This window comes from Octopus bimaculoides, chromosome Z (genome assembly GCF_046866305.1).
Source record: "Octopus bimaculoides isolate indiv1 chromosome Z, ASM4686630v1, whole genome shotgun sequence".
NCBI lineage: Eukaryota > Metazoa > Mollusca > Cephalopoda > Octopoda > Octopodidae > Octopus > Octopus bimaculoides.
The window spans coordinates 1,916,119-1,934,855 of NC_142944.1; the positions used below are offsets into that span (position 1 = coordinate 1,916,119).

Below are 18,737 nucleotides of genomic sequence, written 5' to 3' on the forward strand. Positions count from 1 at the left end.
TATCAGTTTAGTGGAGGGAGGGGGTGAGAAGGAAATAGGGGTTAACATAGAAGCTTGATGGGAGAAATGAGTTGTTGAGGAAGGCTTGACGACCTTAATTCTGCTAAAATGGACAGGTCTTCTCAAGCATGCCATATTGCCATTCATCTCAGTTCCTTGTCATTTCCTCTGTGGAGCTCAACATCCTGAAGTTCACTGCTCCATTCCATGTCTCATTGGATCTCCCTCTTACACAAACTCCTTCCATGATTAGTGATCCATCCACATACATGACCATACAAGCACAGTCTTCATTCTTACACTACATCTAATCCCGCTTATGTCCAGTCTTTTCTCTCAACAAATTTACACTTTGTCGTACATGCACACTGATGTTGCACATCCAACAGACCATGTTTGCTTCATTTCTTTCCAGTCTTTTCATGCAGCATTGCACTTTTAACACAAGCCTCGTACAATCTGCCTTTCACTCTGTGCTAGTCGTCCCCAACCCTTATTTTCCTTACTCAACAAGTGGAGGGGGCTTTCAGAGCAGAGACTTTCCTTTGATGATGACATCTCCTAAGATGTCGACTCCTTCTTCCAGTGAGCCATCCAGGTAGACAACAGAGTTTATTTCTGGTTTGTTCTTAGAACCTACTGCTCCTATGCATCTATCGTATCCAAAGCTTATGTTCTCTGTTAGTCATCCTGTGATTCTGCTACATGTTTTCTGTGTCCATTTCTTACATTTATGGACTTTATACCTACTCCTTTTCTACGTATTGACAAGGCCATTTTCCTCAGGGTATCACGGGCCTGTATTCATTTTGAGGAATAACTCTGCCTCTTCCACTTAGCTTGGAGAATTTAAGATTGAATAATATCCATAGTCTCAGTCTTGCTTGGAAATCCAGCCAGAACGGGTAGTGACGATTGCTTCTGGTAGAACACTGTGGAGGTGGGGGAGGGGACCTGAGGACTCTACCCCAATGGTCCTCTCAAAAATTGTGGGTGGAGAAGAGCGAGGGATGGAAATTAAATGATGTGAATCAGTTGAAATATCTTTTTACTTTCATTTCAGGAACCTGATGCCAAATATTACCTTGGACTATGTTATCTAAAAGGCCTCGGTATAGAACAATGCCCAAACAAAGCATCCAATCTGTTCGCTGAGGCTGCTAAATTGGGCCATAGGAAGGCTAAAGCAATGATCAGTGATGAGTCTTTGTCAGAAGACAGTGAATCAGAAACAGAATATTCAGGTAATAATGAATATGTTCAGTTAGTTACTCTATTTAACAACTACTTCACCCAAAATGAAAACAGGTGTTTTACTAAACTTTCTAATTACATTTTGATCTGTAAGTATGCATATTTGATTTTTCCAGTGGGAGGTATTGTTGAAAAATGTACAGATGCAGGAGTGGCTGTGTGGTAAGAAGCTTGCTTCCCAATCACATGATTCCGGGTTGAGTTCCACTGCGTGGCATGTTGGGCAAGTGTCTACTATAGCTTCAGGCCAACCAAAGCCTTGTGAGTGGATTTGGGAGGCGGAAACTGAAAGGAGCCCATCATGGGATAGAAGAATGGCTAGTGAGAGCTGTGCGAGCCATGTACAGAGATGCTGCCAGTAAGGTGAGGGTTGGAAATGAGTACAGCAATGAATTCCGGGTAGAGGTAGGGGTCCACCAAGGTTCCGTCCTCAGCCCCCTATTATTTACCATAGTCCTCCAGGCAATCACAGAGGAGTTCAAGACAGGTTGCCCCTGGGAGCTCCTCTATGCTGATGACCTTGCCCTAATTGCGGAGTCACTATCAGAACTAGAGGAGAAGTTTCAGGTGTGGAAGCAAGGTCTAGAATTGAAGGGCCTTAGAGTCAACCTAGCTAAAACCAAAATCCTAATAAGTAGGAAGGTAGATAAAACACAAACCCCTTCAGGTAGATGGCCCTGCTCAGTATGTAGAAAAGGAGTAGGTAGTAACTCTATAAGATGTACCCGGTGCAAGCTATGGACACATAAGAGGTGCAGCAACATCAAAGGCAGGTTAACTAGCAAGTTAGTTTTTGTTTGTGGCAGATGTTCAGGTGCAATAAAGACTGCAAACAAACAGGAAACAACTTCTATCTCATTCCAGGGTGAAAAACTAGAGGTAGTCGATAGCTTCCGCTATCTGGGCGACCAAGTTAGTAGTGGGGGTGGGTGCGCTGAAAGTGTAGCTGCTAGAATAAGAATAGCCTGGGCAAAGTTTAGAGAGCTCTTACCCCTGCTGGCGACAAAGGGACTCTCACTCAGAGTAAAAGGCAGACTGTATGACGCATGCGTACGAACAACCATGCTACATGGCAGTGAAACATGGGCTGTAACTGCTGAGGACATACGTAAGCTCGCAAGGAATGAAGCCAGTATGCTCCGTTGGATGTGTAATGTCAATGTGAATACCCGTCAGAGTGTAAGTATCTTGAGAGAAAAGCTGAACATTAGAAGCATCAGTTGTGGCGTGCAAGAGAGACGATTGTGCTGGTATGGACATGTGGTGAGAATGGAGGAGGATAGCTGCGTGAAAAAGTGCCACACCCTAACAGTTGAGGGAACCCGTGGAAGAGGTAGGCCCAGGAAGACCTGGGCTGAGGTGGTGAGGCAAGACCTTCGTACATTGGGCCTCACCGAGGCGATGACTACGGACCGAGACCTTTGGAAATGGGCTGTGCGTGAGAAGACCCGGCAAGCCAAGTAAGATCGTTGCCAGTGCCCCTGGACTGGTTCTTGTGCGGGTGGCACATGAGATGCACCATTTTGAGCGTGACCGTTGCCAGTACCGCCTGACTGGCTCCTGTAGGATTTTCGAGCGAGATCGTTGCCAGTGCCCCTGGACTGGCTTGCGCGGGTGGCACATAAAAGACACCATTTCGAGCGTGGCCGTTTTCGTGCGGGTGACACGTAAAAGCACCCACTACACTCTCTGAGTGGTTGGCGTTAGGAAGGGCATCCAGCTGTAGAAACTCTGCCAAATCAGACTGGAGCCTGGTGTTGCCATCCGGCTTCACCGGTCCTCAGTCAAATCGTCCAACCCATGCTAGCATGGAAAGCGGACGTTAAACGATGATGATGATGATGTATGTATGTATATGTTTGTATGTCTGTGTTTGTCCCCCCATTGCTTGACAAGTAATGTTGGTGTCTTTACATCCCTGTAACAGCAGTTTAGCAAAAGAGACCGATAGAATAAGTACTAGGCTTACAAAGAATAAGTCCTGAGGTCGATTTGTTCGACTGAAGGCGGTGCTCCAGCATGGCCACAGTCAAATGACTGAAACAAGTAAAAGAACGATGAAAGTTGCTACTGAGAGTATGAGGCTGTAAATAAGAATGCCAAAATAACAGGAAAATAAGAAAATTATATTCATCATTCCTGAAATATTATACAGGTTTGATTACTTTTAATATATAGAACAGATTCGTGGCTTTGAACTAACAGGATGTCATGCAGAGGATCTTGAAATAGAAGACAATGGATGAGACCCTAATATTCCTAGTTAGATGGAAACTACGGGACCACATGGAGCAGTGCCCTGTGACTACAGGGCACAGTATGTGCAACTGAAACCCCTAGGGGCATCCTGAGGGATAACTTAGATAAATAGATAGAAAGCAAGAATATGTCGCAGTCAATTCCTTATTCTACATTACTTTATTTTCGACAATAGATGCTCTCCATAATTTCACGAACGTTGTACATATATATGTCTTAAAAACTAGCAAATTACATTTGTAATTTATACATGGGGATATGATTTTACAAACAGGTTACCTCTTCTAAAAGTTTTCAAGTGACCACAGCTTTAGTTTATTCCAAAGTTACAAATGTATACAATAAGCATTTAGTATTCACATTTACTGCAAAATTTCTTGAATAGACACAAAGAAGCACCAACATCTATTGGCCTTCTCAATTTTCAGTCCGCAATTACAAAGTATCTCTTTTTTTTGCTCTGCTTAAATCTAGAAATACTTTCATACAATGTAAAAAGTAAACAGGCTCAGGTTGAATTCATGGTTCCCCTCAGTTAGTTGAATATCTTGAGTCAATATTTTGGTAACTTATTTCCCTCATTCCTCAAGTTACAACAAAAGCAGTCTAATATTCAAAGTAGAGACCATTGTGCTGCATTGTCTGAAGTCACCTTTCTGCCAGTTCTTTGATCCCTTGATGATACCAGTTCTTTGAGGTGAATAGCTCCTTCACTGAAGTTTCCACCTCCTTTTGGTTGATGAAACATTGCAAACACAAGAAGTGAGCCATACATACATATATGCATGCATGCACACACACACACACACACAGAAGAAAGCTCTGATATATTTCAATGAAGTATTTGAATAAAATATTACACTTTTTTTGTCACTTTAATTTCTCTAAAAATATTACAATAATTTACTTAGTGTTATTGTGTATTTTCATCTGATTTTTGTTTATATACGTCAGTGTGTGTGTATATATATATATATATATAAATATATGTACACACATATTTTCCCTGGCCTCCCTTTCTATCTCTCTCTTATACACCTAAACACTTATATTCTATCTTTCTCACTCTCTCTTCTCTCTTTAATTATTTCAGATGATGATGATAGCATAGAAATCCTGACAAGTAGCTCAATCAATTCTACTTCTTCTGAAACTGAAAACCCTTTCTTCTCAGAATTATGGAATCGGTCTCTATCCATAGCAAACCAGTCGATGTCATTGTCTGAAACATCATCATCATCATCATCATCATTCCAGAAGAACACTGCAAAAACTGAAGAGTCTCCACTGATGAATAGCAACAATGAGTCTCTTGAAGAGAAATTTGATTCCTATCTACGTCATGCTCCTCATTGTTGTAACAGCGTCTCCATTTACAAACCCAACGCTGCCTCTTTTTCAGATTTTGTTTTGTGTTCTTAACCAGACTCAGTTAAATTTTGCTTTTTGTCTTTTTTATGTGCTTTTATACTAATATATATGTGAATATATGGATATATATGTGTGTGTGTGTATATATATATATATATATATATATATATACATACATACACGTGAATAAATGAAAGAAAGTGGCACTCGTCAGATATTAACAGAAGAGTAACAGATTCTAGATGTTAAGCCCCTATTTGTCAGCTCAGGTCACATGGTATTGCTTCTAGAGTATCAGCATAACATGATCAGAACTGGCCAACAGAGGTCTAACATCTAGAATCTGTTACTCTTATTCTAATATCTGATGAGATGGATTTCATTCTACACACCCATTAGATTTTAAATCATATGGAGCTAAGTCAAACTGATATATATATATATATATATATATATATATTACACCATAGTATTGAAATGGGAGAATAAGAACTCAACACTGCAATTGGTGGATAAATATTCTTTGTAGATTAACAATGCTACCAATATTTTCATGTGGAAAGAATTTCCACAATTTTCAAGTGATCTGTTTAAAAAGTAGGTGTTTCCAACCTATCCTCTGATGTAGCAACTTCCATAAAGGCATCCCTATGTTACAGTGTCTCATTAGAAAGATTCAATTTTAAGAACAATATCACTTAGATCTGACCAGACGTAGGTTAACCAAAAAAATATAGACATAAGAAAATACTGTGGTTTAACCGTCCATACAGTATGAATACTAATATAGGTAGATGATTTCTGAAGATTATAGATACCAGCTTCCAAATGTCACAAGATCTTTAATAGAAATACAGTTGAAGTTAAATAGGCTAACAAAGTATATAGAGAGAGAGGGGAAGGGAGCAAATCAATAACAAAGGACAAGAAAACAACAAAAGTGCATTCATAATTAATTTCATTAGCTTGATGAAGGAAGGAAAAAACTTACAGACTAAAAAGTATGATGTCTGAGATGTAGTTGTTTGTCAGATCCAAAGAGAAAAATGTGGAAAGAATGGGAGAAAAGAAATAAGAGAGTCAGGAAAGAAAACACACATAGGTAATTCACCTGTTTGATATGTATATGTACATATTCACACACAGTCTTCTGCAGTTATGAATACATATGTGCTTGTGTGTGTGTGTGTGTGTGTATACATATATGTATATACATATATCCATGTATTTAGATATAACATTGTAATTAATATATAACATATACATTGTGTGTGTGTGTGAGAGAGAGAGAAGAGGTGATCAGTGGGGTTGAAAAAGCCTACACCTGGAAATAGGGCCCAGGCTTATTTCACCAAGGTCAAGTCATCTGAATGAAAGTATGTGTTTTAAGACATGGAGCTCCCTGTAACTTCAGCAATGATGTGTCCAAGATTTGCATCTGTAAATGTATGTTGACCTTATATGTTATGCATGTGGGCATGGGTGTTTACATAAATACTATATTACTATATAAAAGGCATTAAAATCTAAGCTGTATTCCTCATAAAGCACATCCTTAGATTCTGGCTATCATTTCTATGTATTTAGGTGTTTTATTTTTAAGGAGAAAACCATACATATAAGTTGAAATTTCTAGTCAAGTAGATTAGTCGTAAAGTACATTAATATTAAAACAAAGACTTGAATTTTTGACTTTTTTAATTCTGTAGTTACAGTTGTTTCATTACAACATGGGAATTCATAAAGTATATTTCCCATGTAATGAAATAATTGTAATTACAGAATTAAAAATAAATACCATAATTTCCAGTCTTTGTTTTAATATAGCCATACACACACATACAGTTATGTGTGTGTGTGTATATATATATGTGTGTGTGTATCTGGTAAGGTTGTCTGTTCTCACACAAGCTCTGGAAGGTAAATCTTAATCTTTGCTTACAACTGACTATTAGCTTAAAACACTTATCAAGGGTCTGTTCCTTACCAGCACAAAAAATTTCCAAAGCCTCACAGAACTAGAGCCAGCAAATCCCACCACCATCTCTGCAGGGCCAGGCTGGGCCACAGCCAGAATGGAATGCTCAAATTCATAGCTAACACCTTGCAAATCAAATGAGTGAATATGAGGTAGTTTTTAATCCAACACTACTAAAAACATACCCATGGGCAGGGATTCTGCATGAGGTCAGGTGTAGACCATTGTACTATTTGGTCTTATATTAGCTCTAATCCAGTGAAGCTCAGAATCTCTATCCATAAGCATACTTTTTGCAATCATCATCATCATTTAACATCCACTTCCCATGTTGTCCTGGATTGGACAGTTTGATTGAGGCCAGAGGACTGCATCAAGGTCTGCTGCTTGTCTTAGCATGGTTTTTATGGCTGGATGCCCTTCCTAATGCTAACCACTTTACAGAGTGTTCTGAATGCTTTTTGCATAGTGCCAGCTCTAGCAAGGTCACCAAATAATTTAAAAGGCAAGACTCCCTTACCTGAGTAGGGATTAGTATTGAAGAGACTGGCTTTGTGTCCAGTGATGAGGGTTAGAATATGGAAGGACAGACATAGGTGCCCAGCAATAAAGGAGATACATGGCTACCCCAGTTGGATCGAGAGAAAATGGTAAAAGAAAATGTGAGTGGTGAAAACATGGGTTGGGGGGAGGGAGGTTGTTGGGAAGATGAGTTGTGCAGGTGTATAGTTATAAATGATGTTCTGTCAAAGCCTCAGTCCCTTCCTTCCCCTGCCAAACACCTTCACTCGCTTAACTCCCAAAAAACACTAACCATGAAACCAAATGGACTGCAGACCAACCCCCACAGGAAACAGTAAAGTGTAGAAGCTCTGCCTCCAGAAGGCTTTAGAAATTTTTTCCAATGACGGAGCAGATCCCTAACAAGGGCAATGAGTTACTAATGAATTAAAAACAAATTCAGATTTATTTTCCTGAACCCACCAACAGAGAATGGAAAACCTTACTGGGTTTATTTTATTTTATTCTTCTTTTACCTGGGTTTTATACATACTTGGATGAGTGAATGAAGTGTTACCATAGGAATTAGGGTTTACTATCCAAAACACATTAAACTCCCGAATTCCTGTATTGCATGCATAAGTGTGTATATTTGGATTTAGACAATAACATTAGAGAATAACCTCATACAATTGAAGTAATCACAGAAAAGGAACTCGTGATATTTCAAGCCTTTCATTATATCATCTTTTAATGATCTTATTAAAATTTTATTTGAAACACCTTGTTAAAATTTTGTTTTTATATAAAACTGTTTCTTCAGATGAACTATCATCATCATCATCATCATCATCATCATCTAACATCCACTTTTCCATGCTTGTGTGGGTTGGATGGAACTTATTGAGGCAGATTTTCTATGACCAAATGCCTTTCCTGTCACCAACACTCACCTGTTTCCAACCAATATATAATAGATATCATTCTAACATCTACTTTTCCATGCTTATGTGGGCTGGGCAGAGTTTATTGAACCAAACTGTCTATTGGTGAATGCCTTTCACTTTGCCAAATCTCAATATTTCCCCATCAATAAACATGTCTTCACAAGATACACACACACACACATATTTTATGATCCTTTACGTTGGGAATTAAGGCTCATTATCCAAAACATATCAAACTTCCAAATTCCTATATTGCACACATTACAATGTGTATCTGTATTGATCAGACTATTGGACATTGTTATATACTGCTGATCACAATGTGCTTCCTCACCTCAAGTGATGCCACCCTACTAGTTGGGCAGACAGGCCAACATTCCCCCTGGACAGGAAGCCAGTCCATCACAGGATGGCTCATTTACATCTGAGTGGAATGGAGCTACTGGAAATGAAGTGTTTTGCTTACAAATGCAACGCTCCACTAGCCATCATTACCATCATTTGACATCCGTTTTCCATGCTGGCATGGGTTGGATGGTTTGACTGAAAATTGGTAAGCTGGGTTTTTAGTCAAACCGTCCAACCCATGCAAGGATGGAAAATAGACGTTAAATGATGATGATGACTGGAAATAAAAACCACAATCTTGCAATCTAGATTATAACAACTTAACCAGTAGGCCATGCTTCTGTGCAAGTGTATATAAAACTGTTTATATTTGGACTTAGGCCATTGCGTAGGAGAAGAGTCTCGTAAAGTGGAAGTAACTGCAGATAGAAAATCATTGATTGTTTGAGTTCTTCATTATCATTGTTTTAATGATGTTATTAAATTTTAATTTTTATGATCTTATTAAATATAATTGTTTTATAAAACCATCTTTTTGGAGAGCAAATACTGTTTTGGGTCTGTGGAAAGAAAATTTAAATTCCTTTAGGCATCCTGTGAAGAGTCGTACAACAACCCTCATGGCATTAATCTGAATAATTAAGGATGCAAACATTAACTGGAAAATCCTTTCTAAGACCAGACTTTATATTAACAGGTCAAAATTATGTTCCATATACTTGCTTGAAAACTGTATCTTTTAAAGAATCTAAGAACCTCCAGAAATACCAAAAGTGGAATTTTTTCATCATGTTTGCATTTTATACAATGTACATCTTTGCAAGAATTAAATATGACAATACAATAACTCATTCTAGTGTTAGTTTAGATTTTCGGTGTACATAAAAAAAAAAAAAAACTGTCTTCACATGGAGTGCAGTTAATTATCTCCCTTAGATTGCTCTCTGTCTTTTTCAAACTACAAGTTCTCCTCCAAACCTTGCTGACATCCAATGCTGTTTCTAAAATTTTTGATTTTACCAGTTTAAAAACTGTCGAAATGAATTTTATATTTATAATTGATAATACCCTGGGTAGCTGAATTTCACAAGGCTTTTGGTGTGTTTCCTATTTGTAATACGTTTATGCGTGTGTGTGTGTGTATATAGGATAGTATTAGTTACATGCCTGACCCTAACACTCCACGAGAGCAAGTGCCACTGGAAAGTACTGTGGTTCATGCCATCATTCTCTTTAAACATTAAGACTAGAGTAGATAAGATCTTCTTTAGTTGATAGACACTTCCCTGTACTAATAGATTCAACAAAATATCTAATAGACATACCCTGAGATTATCCCTTAGCTGTGCACCTAGCGTAAAAAAAAATTTTAGTAGGTAGGCCCATTCAGGGGCAACACAACTTGCCTACTGAACAGACACAGTTGTTTACAAGGCAGAAATAACAGCAGCAGGAACCAATAGATAACCAAGTATGTGGGGGCAAAGGAAGGCCCTTTCAGAACCTGCTTCAATAACCACAAGACCTTCAACATCCCAGAGAAATGTAATACCACAACCCTAGCCAAGCACATTTGAGCTTTGAAAGAAAGTGTCACAGAGTGCAGCATAAAGTGGAAGATCCTTGGAAAATGTAAGCTATACTTTAACAGCAGCAGGAAGTGCAGGTTATGCCTGGCTGAAAAGAGAGCAATTTTAAAGGGTACCCAACACCCGAATGTTTACTTGAATAGCTGGAGTGAGATGTTTAATCCTTACCCACATGAAAGGAAATACATCCTATCGTACCTGTGTGCCCCATCGTGACTGCAACCACAGGTCCCCAGCCGTGACCTTCCCCAATGCCCTCAGGCCCGGCAAAGAGTTTGACCAAAGCACACACCAACGCCCAACAAAATAGACTGTCTCCCACCACCTCAACACATACCCCTCCACACATATATAGACCCCACACACACACACACACACTGCATGCCAACATAACCCCCCCCCCACTACTACCACCACAACCTTATCCTTTACAGAAAGAAAACAGTCCAACAAACACAGCTATATATACCTACACCCCCGGAAAAATTATGCATATGACACCACTACACATACACACCTCATCCCCACAGAAGCACCACATTAATAATAAACACTTTCTCACACTTCAAGATAACTCTTACCAGCTTCACAGCATACCCAACCAAGGGATGTAACTCCTGACCTGATCCCTTGGCACTTTTTCGTTTCATCACCTTTTTCACAACAGCCATTGACTGGTTGTGCTAATCCACCTCCAACAATGCAGTCACCTTAATCCCTTCCATATAGGCTAACTCTGATGAGCATAAAGTTATATAATTGGATTGTTACCTAACTTTTCATTGTATTCTTTATGTAAAACCAATTGGTAAGATCAGCTGTGATGGATATTTAACACTATACAGTTTGGATAATATGTATGTGTGTGTGTGTATAGTAGCTTCTTTCTCGTATACAAGCAAAGCCATTGCTAGAAAGAATCATTGAAACGAGTCATTGATGATGCAATGTGAGTCTTTTGTATGACTCTTGAACCTGGCTAAAGACTTGCACATTCTATTGCATAATGCACAACTGTGCCGGCTGGCAGTGGGAACAGATACCATAGTATGAATTCTTTTGACATGTCTTTTCAATCCTCCAGCTGAAAGGCACACCTTTCCACATGTTGCACATGTTCTGTTGTCAACAGTAACCAGTATCACAATTTACAAGGGGATCGTTCTTGTGAGTTCGCTGGTGGCGAACTCACAAGAGTTTACCATCTTCCACCTCACCATACAAAAGTTGCTTAGGAAGTCTTTCATCATTCATTCTTACCAGATGGCCACCCCACCTCAAACAACTTTGCAGAATCATTTATTCTACATTCCTACTACCACTTCACTCAAGTACCTCCACATCATTTTCCAATTTCCCCCAAGAATTTTTCCAAGACAGTATTGATGGAATCGTTCCAAATATTTTTATGCCTACAATAAACAACCCATGTCTCACTTCTCTATAGCAAAGATAGCAGGACACACATGTTATAAACCCTAATTTTAATTTGGCAAGATATACTATGATATGACCAGAGACACCTGTCAAGCCTACCAAAGGCATTACAAGCCTTGATGATTCTATATGAAATTTCATCATCAAGACCAGTAGTGCTCAAAGGAACTTCCTAAATAAATGGATTTAGTTACAATTTCTAACTTTTGACCAGACACAGTTATAGAAGATTCCATACAAAGTTTAGAGAGGGCATATTGGTACATCAGAACAGCTTTTCTCAAGTTGATTGTAAGGCTCAATGCTGCATAAATCGCATTCGTTGTGTTGCATATCTTCCTGGAACTGTGCTAACAGGTCACAATCATTTGCATACAAGAACTCAATGATGTGAAAATGAAGAACATTCATTTTGGCACAAAGTCTTTTGAGATTAAAAAGTTTTCTCATTCTCTTATATCTTATCTGGACCCCTTCAATGCAATCTTCAAAAGTTATTTGAAAGACTTTTATAAAATACAGAGCAAACAAGGTAAGAGCAGAATATCATCCTGTTTTACCCCAGTTTCTACCGGAATTGGATCTGATAAGATACCTTTAGCATTAACTCTCACCTCCATCTCGCCATGAAATTGTCTAAGCATTCTCATGAATTCTTCAGGGCAGCCCAGCTTTTTCAGGATCTCCCAAAGTACAACCTTATTTGAAGAATCAAATTCTTTCATCAGATCAATAAAAACTTGATATAAGTCCATATTTTGTTAGATGTACTTCTCTTGTAGCTGAAAATATGTCCATTGTATTCCTACCACCCCTAAACTCACATTGTGATTCCACAATATACAGAAACAATCTATCCAGCATTACCTTACAAAGGACCTTTCCAGTGACAGCTAACAGACAGATGCCACAGAAATTATCACAAACATCCTTTCCACCTTTTCATTCATTGAATATCTCCACAGTTGCACCACACCAATCCTGAGGAAGCGCTTCACTATGCCAAACTCTCTGAATCACATCTGTCAACATTGTACATAGATGTTCACCACCATGTTTGTATATCTCTGCACCTAATCCATGTCTACCAGGATCCTTTCCATTGTTTAATTTCCCGATATCCGCTTTTATTTCAGCCAGGTTTGGAACCTCTGCTAAAAGATGTTTTGTTTTCTTATTTATAATATGTGCATGTGTGTGTGTGTATGCATATAAATGATGATTATATATATACATATCTTGTCATTAAATCATGAATCCAAAAGAGAAGCACACTTTAAGTCATACAGCAGACTATCGTAATTCAACAGATACAGCTGGTCTTTGGGGTCACCCTGAGTTTTACATCCATAAAGCACAAGGGTCTGAAGAAATGCCATAATGTTAAGTGCTTTACGGACATAAAACTCAGGGTGACCCCATAGACTGGTATTAACTATCTTTATCTAATTATATATATCACCATCATCATCATCATTTAATGCTGGCATGGGTTGGACAGTTTGAGAGGTGCTGGCAAGCCTGAGGGTTGCACCAGGCTTCACTGTTTGTTTTGGTAGGGATTCCATTGTTGGATGTCCTTCCTAACAGCAACCACCTTACAGAGTGGACTGAATGCTTTTAACATGGCACCAGCAATGCCTGTTTTGGTATGGTTTTACAGCTGGACGCCCTTCTAAATGCCAGTCACCAGCACTGGTGACAGGTATTGGAAAAGGTGGTCTTGTGCCAGGTGATGAGAGGTTAAAGTATAAATAGATTGACAGAAATAGGGGCCTTGATATAGAGGAGATACATGGTTACCCAGTCAGACTGAAGGAGAGAGAGGGAGAGAGAGGGAGAGAGAGGGTGAGAGTGCAAAAGAGATGGTGGTGAGGTGCGAGGGCATACCGTCAAGGTATGGGGATCAGAATATAAATGGCAGAGTATTGCCAAGGGTACATGAGTAGAGAGTTCACATGAATGCAAAGAGAGTGGGGGATGCAGTGACTGGTGAAACTTGGCTATATCAAGGAAGGGGAGACAACAGAATAGCGATGATACAGTGGGGAGGAAGAGATAAGCGTAGGGCATGGAAAAGGAAATGTGAATAAGAGATGTAGTTTGGTTTATTGGGGCAGAGTGAGTGAAATATTTTATTTTTCATTGTTACATGTGGGAGGAACACACAGCACTCCTAGAACTCAGTCTTTCTAAGACGGGCAGGACTTTTCAAAAACCACATATTACATCTCGGTCCATTATCATCTCCTCAGTGAGGCCCAACATCCTGAGATCAACCCTCACCACTTCATACCATGTCTTCCTGGGTCTCCCTCTTCTGTGGGTACCCTCCACTTTCTATGATCAGCCCTTATTTATACAGCTGTCTTCATTCACACGCATCACATCTCCAAATCAACCATCTCCAAATGCATGCTGCATTTGATTCCTCCTATGCCCAGCTTTTCTCTCAATATATTTGCACTTTGTCGTACATGCACACTGATGTTGCACATCTAACAGAGCATACTGTCTAATTTCTCTCCAGTCTACGCATGTCTTCTGCATTCAGAGCCCATGTCTCACTTCTATGGGGTATAGCCATTCATAGACAAGCATCTAGGGTTGCCAGTTCAGCATATTTTACGCTAAATCTAGCATTTTTTCTTTTTTATTAGCAGGAAGTTTTTGAATCTAGAATTTAGCAGAGGAAATAGCAAGTTTAAAATTTTATTTAGCATTTTTTCAGCATTTTTCTCTGATCATGACATTTCCACAATAGTTACCCTTTTTTCTTCTTTTCCCTCTTTTTCTACTTTCGTTAAAGTATCTTTAGCCAAATTTTAGTACTATCGGCTATGGTTGAATTTTTCTTTCACTTCACTGAAACTTCAAATGAAAGTTTATCAAAAGGAAGTTATGAACTTTACCAACTCCTCCGCCCCCCCCCCCACTTAGATACAGAGTGGTGCTGGTGAGGGAGGGGGAGATAACTCATGTCACCACCTGAACTCACTACACAATAATGTAAATATATTGCAAAGGATGAAAGCCTGGAAATTCGTCCTAACAATGCTTTATTCTGTAGTGGTGGGTTTTTATCATGACAGCTTGACTGATTTACTTTCAGTTTGACTGTTTTAAAATACGTCTGTGATTTTTCATACTTGTTTTGGATTATATATCTTGTATAGAAGTACGGGGGGTGGGGGTCTCCCCCTTTATATCTCTTTTACTCTTTTACTTGTTTCAGTCATTTGACTGCGGCCATGCTGGAGCACTGCCTTTAGTCGAGCAAATCGACCCCAGGACTTATTCTTTGTAAGCCTAGTACTTATTCTATCGATCTCTTTGCCAAACCGCTAAGTTACGGGGACGTAAACACACCAGCATCAGTTGCCAAGCGATGTTGGGGGGACAAACACAGACACACAAGCATACACACACACACACACACACACATATATATATATATATACATATATACATATATACGACATATATATATATATGTATATATGTATATATATATATGTATATATATATATATATATATATATATATATATATATATATATATATCAGTTTCCGTCTACCAAATCTACTCACAAGGCTTTGGTTGGTCCGAGACTATAGTAGAAGACACTTGCCCAAAGTGCCACGCAGTGGGTCTGAACCCGGAAAAATGTGGTTCGTAAGCAAGCTACTTACCACACAGCCACTCCTATGCCTATATCTCTACTTACTTTTTTTTTTTTTTTCAAGTATTGTAGTTATATTTGTGGTTTTTCCAATAGATATTAAATGTAAGATTGGAAGCGAAATATGATGTTTCCAGGTTTATATCATAACACAGTTTTAGGAATTCATTTGTAAGTTGGCCACCCTGCATCCTGAATCAGCATTCTTCACCTCAAGAATTTATAAACAGCAAACATAAGAATTGTTAATGACTAATGAAAGGATTGTTAGCAGCAAACTGATAAGTTATGTTTCCAATTTTATATTTTTATTAATCGTTCAATTTATTTTCTTGCTTCCCACTGCATTATAATGAGCAAAGAAAAAAACAAAGTTGTACCAGCAAAAATTCCGAAAGGAATGGCTTAAGATGCCAGCATAGTGACCAATCTAAACCCCATTGCAGATATTGTAGATGTAATATGTTGGCAAAATATTCTCTTCTAGTAAGCCACTGTGAAGCAAAGAAACTTAAGGCATCAACTCCACAACAAACCTCTTACCAATTTTATTAAAACCAAAATTGATACAACATCTATGCTTGAAGCAAATTTAGCAATGTTTATTTGTTGCCTCTCATCATTTGATAGCTGTGATCACTTAATAGAGTTATGTAAGAATTATATGTCTGATGGTGATATCATATCCAAAGTGAAGATGCATCGTACAAAATGTGCAAATATTGTAAGAAATGTTCTAGCTCCATATTTTGATGGAGATTTGATTTCTGATATAGGAGATAGAAAATTGAGCCTGTTATTAAACGCATCCAGATGATATATCGATAAACAAGTTGTTAGGAATTGTCATCATATATTATAGTGACACTCACAAAAAAGTGGTACATACATTTCTCAATATGGTATCTTTAGAAACATGTGCTGCAGATGGCATTGTAGGTGCCTTAAAAATTGAATTAGTAAAAAAGAAATTAGATATAAAAAATTTACTGGCTGTAGGAACTGACAATGTTAGAGTAATGATAGGAGTCAACAATGGTGTTTTCCAGAAATTAAAAGAAGTTCTATCATTACTTCTATTTAAATGTGTTTGTCATTCTTTACAGTTGGCAGTATCCCACACTTGTGCTGAATGCCTACCCATAAATTAAAATTTTTTAGTATCCGAAGCCTATAAATGGTTTTCTAATTCTTCAACAAGACAAAGTGCCTACAAACAACTTTAGCTGGCTATCAATGATAAAGAGCCTTTGAAGAATCGTGAATCCTTCTACAACTAGGTGGCTGTCAATAGAACCAGCTGTAGATAGAATTTTAAGCCAATGGTTTGAATTGCAAACTTACTTCCAAACTACAACTACAAAAGAAAATTGCTTTACAGCACAAATGTTTTGCAATTCTAAGAAACGTTTTGTGATTCTAGGAATGAACTTTACCTTTTATTTTTGCATCCAAATTTAAAACATGTTCAGGAAGAGAATAAACTGTTTGAATCAAACACTGTTGACAAAACAAAATTACTTGAAGATCTTTCAAATTTGATCAAATTTGTTGATCCGGATGCTTCTATTGAAAAATTTCTGGATCCTAAACTAAATTTAGGGTTAGGGTTCGAGAGAAAGATAGCAGAAATGATTATCAAGAAGACTGTAACAGTGACTGAAGAAAATAATATTCACAAAAGAGCACAAGTTTTACTCTGCCTTTATAAAGAGCTCAAGCACTGTTTGCCAGAAAATGTGTATATATGTATATATATATATGCGTATATATATATATATATATATATATATATATATATATATATATATATATACATATATATATATATATATATATATATATGTATGTATATGTATATATATATATATATATATATATATATATATATATATATATATATGTGTGTGTGTGTGTGTATGTATATATATGTGTGTGTGAGTGTGTGTTTGTTTATACTATTCCTTCTTTACTAAATGTAGTAGTTATAATTTATATTTATATTTATTAATTGTGTATTAATTGGTACATTAATATTTTAGTGAGTTAAAGGATTTAATGACACTACGATTTTTATAAGAGTAATAATATAAATATTTTAATTAATTAAATTGATAATAGTATTTTAGCTTATTTCATATTATTTAAGTTATGTTTCTTAGTCTTATTATTTAAAATTTATAATTAGTTAGAATTTAACTTTCATTAAAATGTTTTACAATATAGCTAATTGTTTTATTACAATGTAAGTTATATAAAGTTTAAATGTTTCATTCATAATTTTATAAATAATTCTTTTATTCAAGTTTTTATATCTCTTTATTCTATTCTTTTTCTTAACGTAATATCTTCACGCGACCTCTTTCTAATAAACGCTCTAGTTCTAAGTTTAACGTTTAAATTTTAGTTTAAACTGCAGCAGCGTAGCGATAAGTGTCGTTTTTACCTTTGTTAAATGACTTTATATCATTGTTTGAAAATAATATGTATTTTTATATTATTCAATTGATTTTTAATGATAATTTTAGTCAATACCTTTTTTAACACTAAACTAATTAGTAGTAAGAGTATCATTTTAGCCTAAACTAAGACTTCGATTAGATTAGGATTGAATTTTTTCCATTAATACTGTTTAATATTTCTTTTTATTTTATGGGATAAATGACTAGTCTTTTTATTTAATTTCTTTGATTATACAATATAGTTAATTGTTTTATTATGACTTAAGTTATATAAAGTTTAATCTTTCATTCATAATAAAATTTTCATTCATGTTTTTATATCTACTTATTCTATTCTTTTTCTTTACGCAATATTTTCACAAGACTTCTTTCAAATAAATGTTTCAGTCTAAAATATTTTAGTTGAAACTATTGCATTGTTTAGATCTGTGCTACTTCTATCTTTATTATTTTAACCTAAAACTTCGTTCAAATTGTATTTTAAACGAAAAATTCATTAAAATTAGTTTTGCATATAATATTCCTGTTAGCTTATATTATAATTTTTACAATATAGCTAATTGTTTTATTGCGATGTAAGATATATAAAGTTTAAATCTTTCATTCATGATTTTATAAATAATTCTTTCATTCATGTTTTTATCTTTTTTCTATTCTTTTACTTAACGTAATATCTTCACGCGACCTCTTTCTAATAAACGCTCTAGTTCTGAGTTTAACGTCTAAATTTTAGTTTAAGCTGCAGCAGTGTAGCGATAAGTATCGTTTTACCTTTGTTAAATGACTTTTAAATTGTATTTTAAACGAAAGATTCATTAAAATTAGTTTTTGAATATAATATTCCTGTTAGCTTATATAAACGTAAAGTTAATCATTGAACAGTTATAATTTTGATATTTTTAATAATA

At 36.7% G+C, this 18,737-nt stretch overlaps 1 protein-coding gene across 2 annotated transcripts in view; it reads left to right on the top strand.

Moving 5' to 3' along the window:
- Positions 1-8,143, top strand: part of LOC106875932 (uncharacterized) — a 35,801-nt gene extending 27,658 nt beyond the window's left edge. For both annotated transcript variants that reach the window (XM_014924259.3, XM_014924252.3), the window contains exons 8-9: positions 1,064-1,244; positions 4,607-8,143. In XM_014924259.3, the coding sequence (XP_014779745.1) occupies positions 1,064-1,244; positions 4,607-4,935 (510 nt within the window). In that variant the 3' untranslated portion in view covers positions 4,936-8,143. The remainder of the gene's footprint in view (positions 1-1,063; positions 1,245-4,606) is intronic.
- The last annotated feature ends 10,594 nt before the right edge of the window (positions 8,144-18,737 follow it).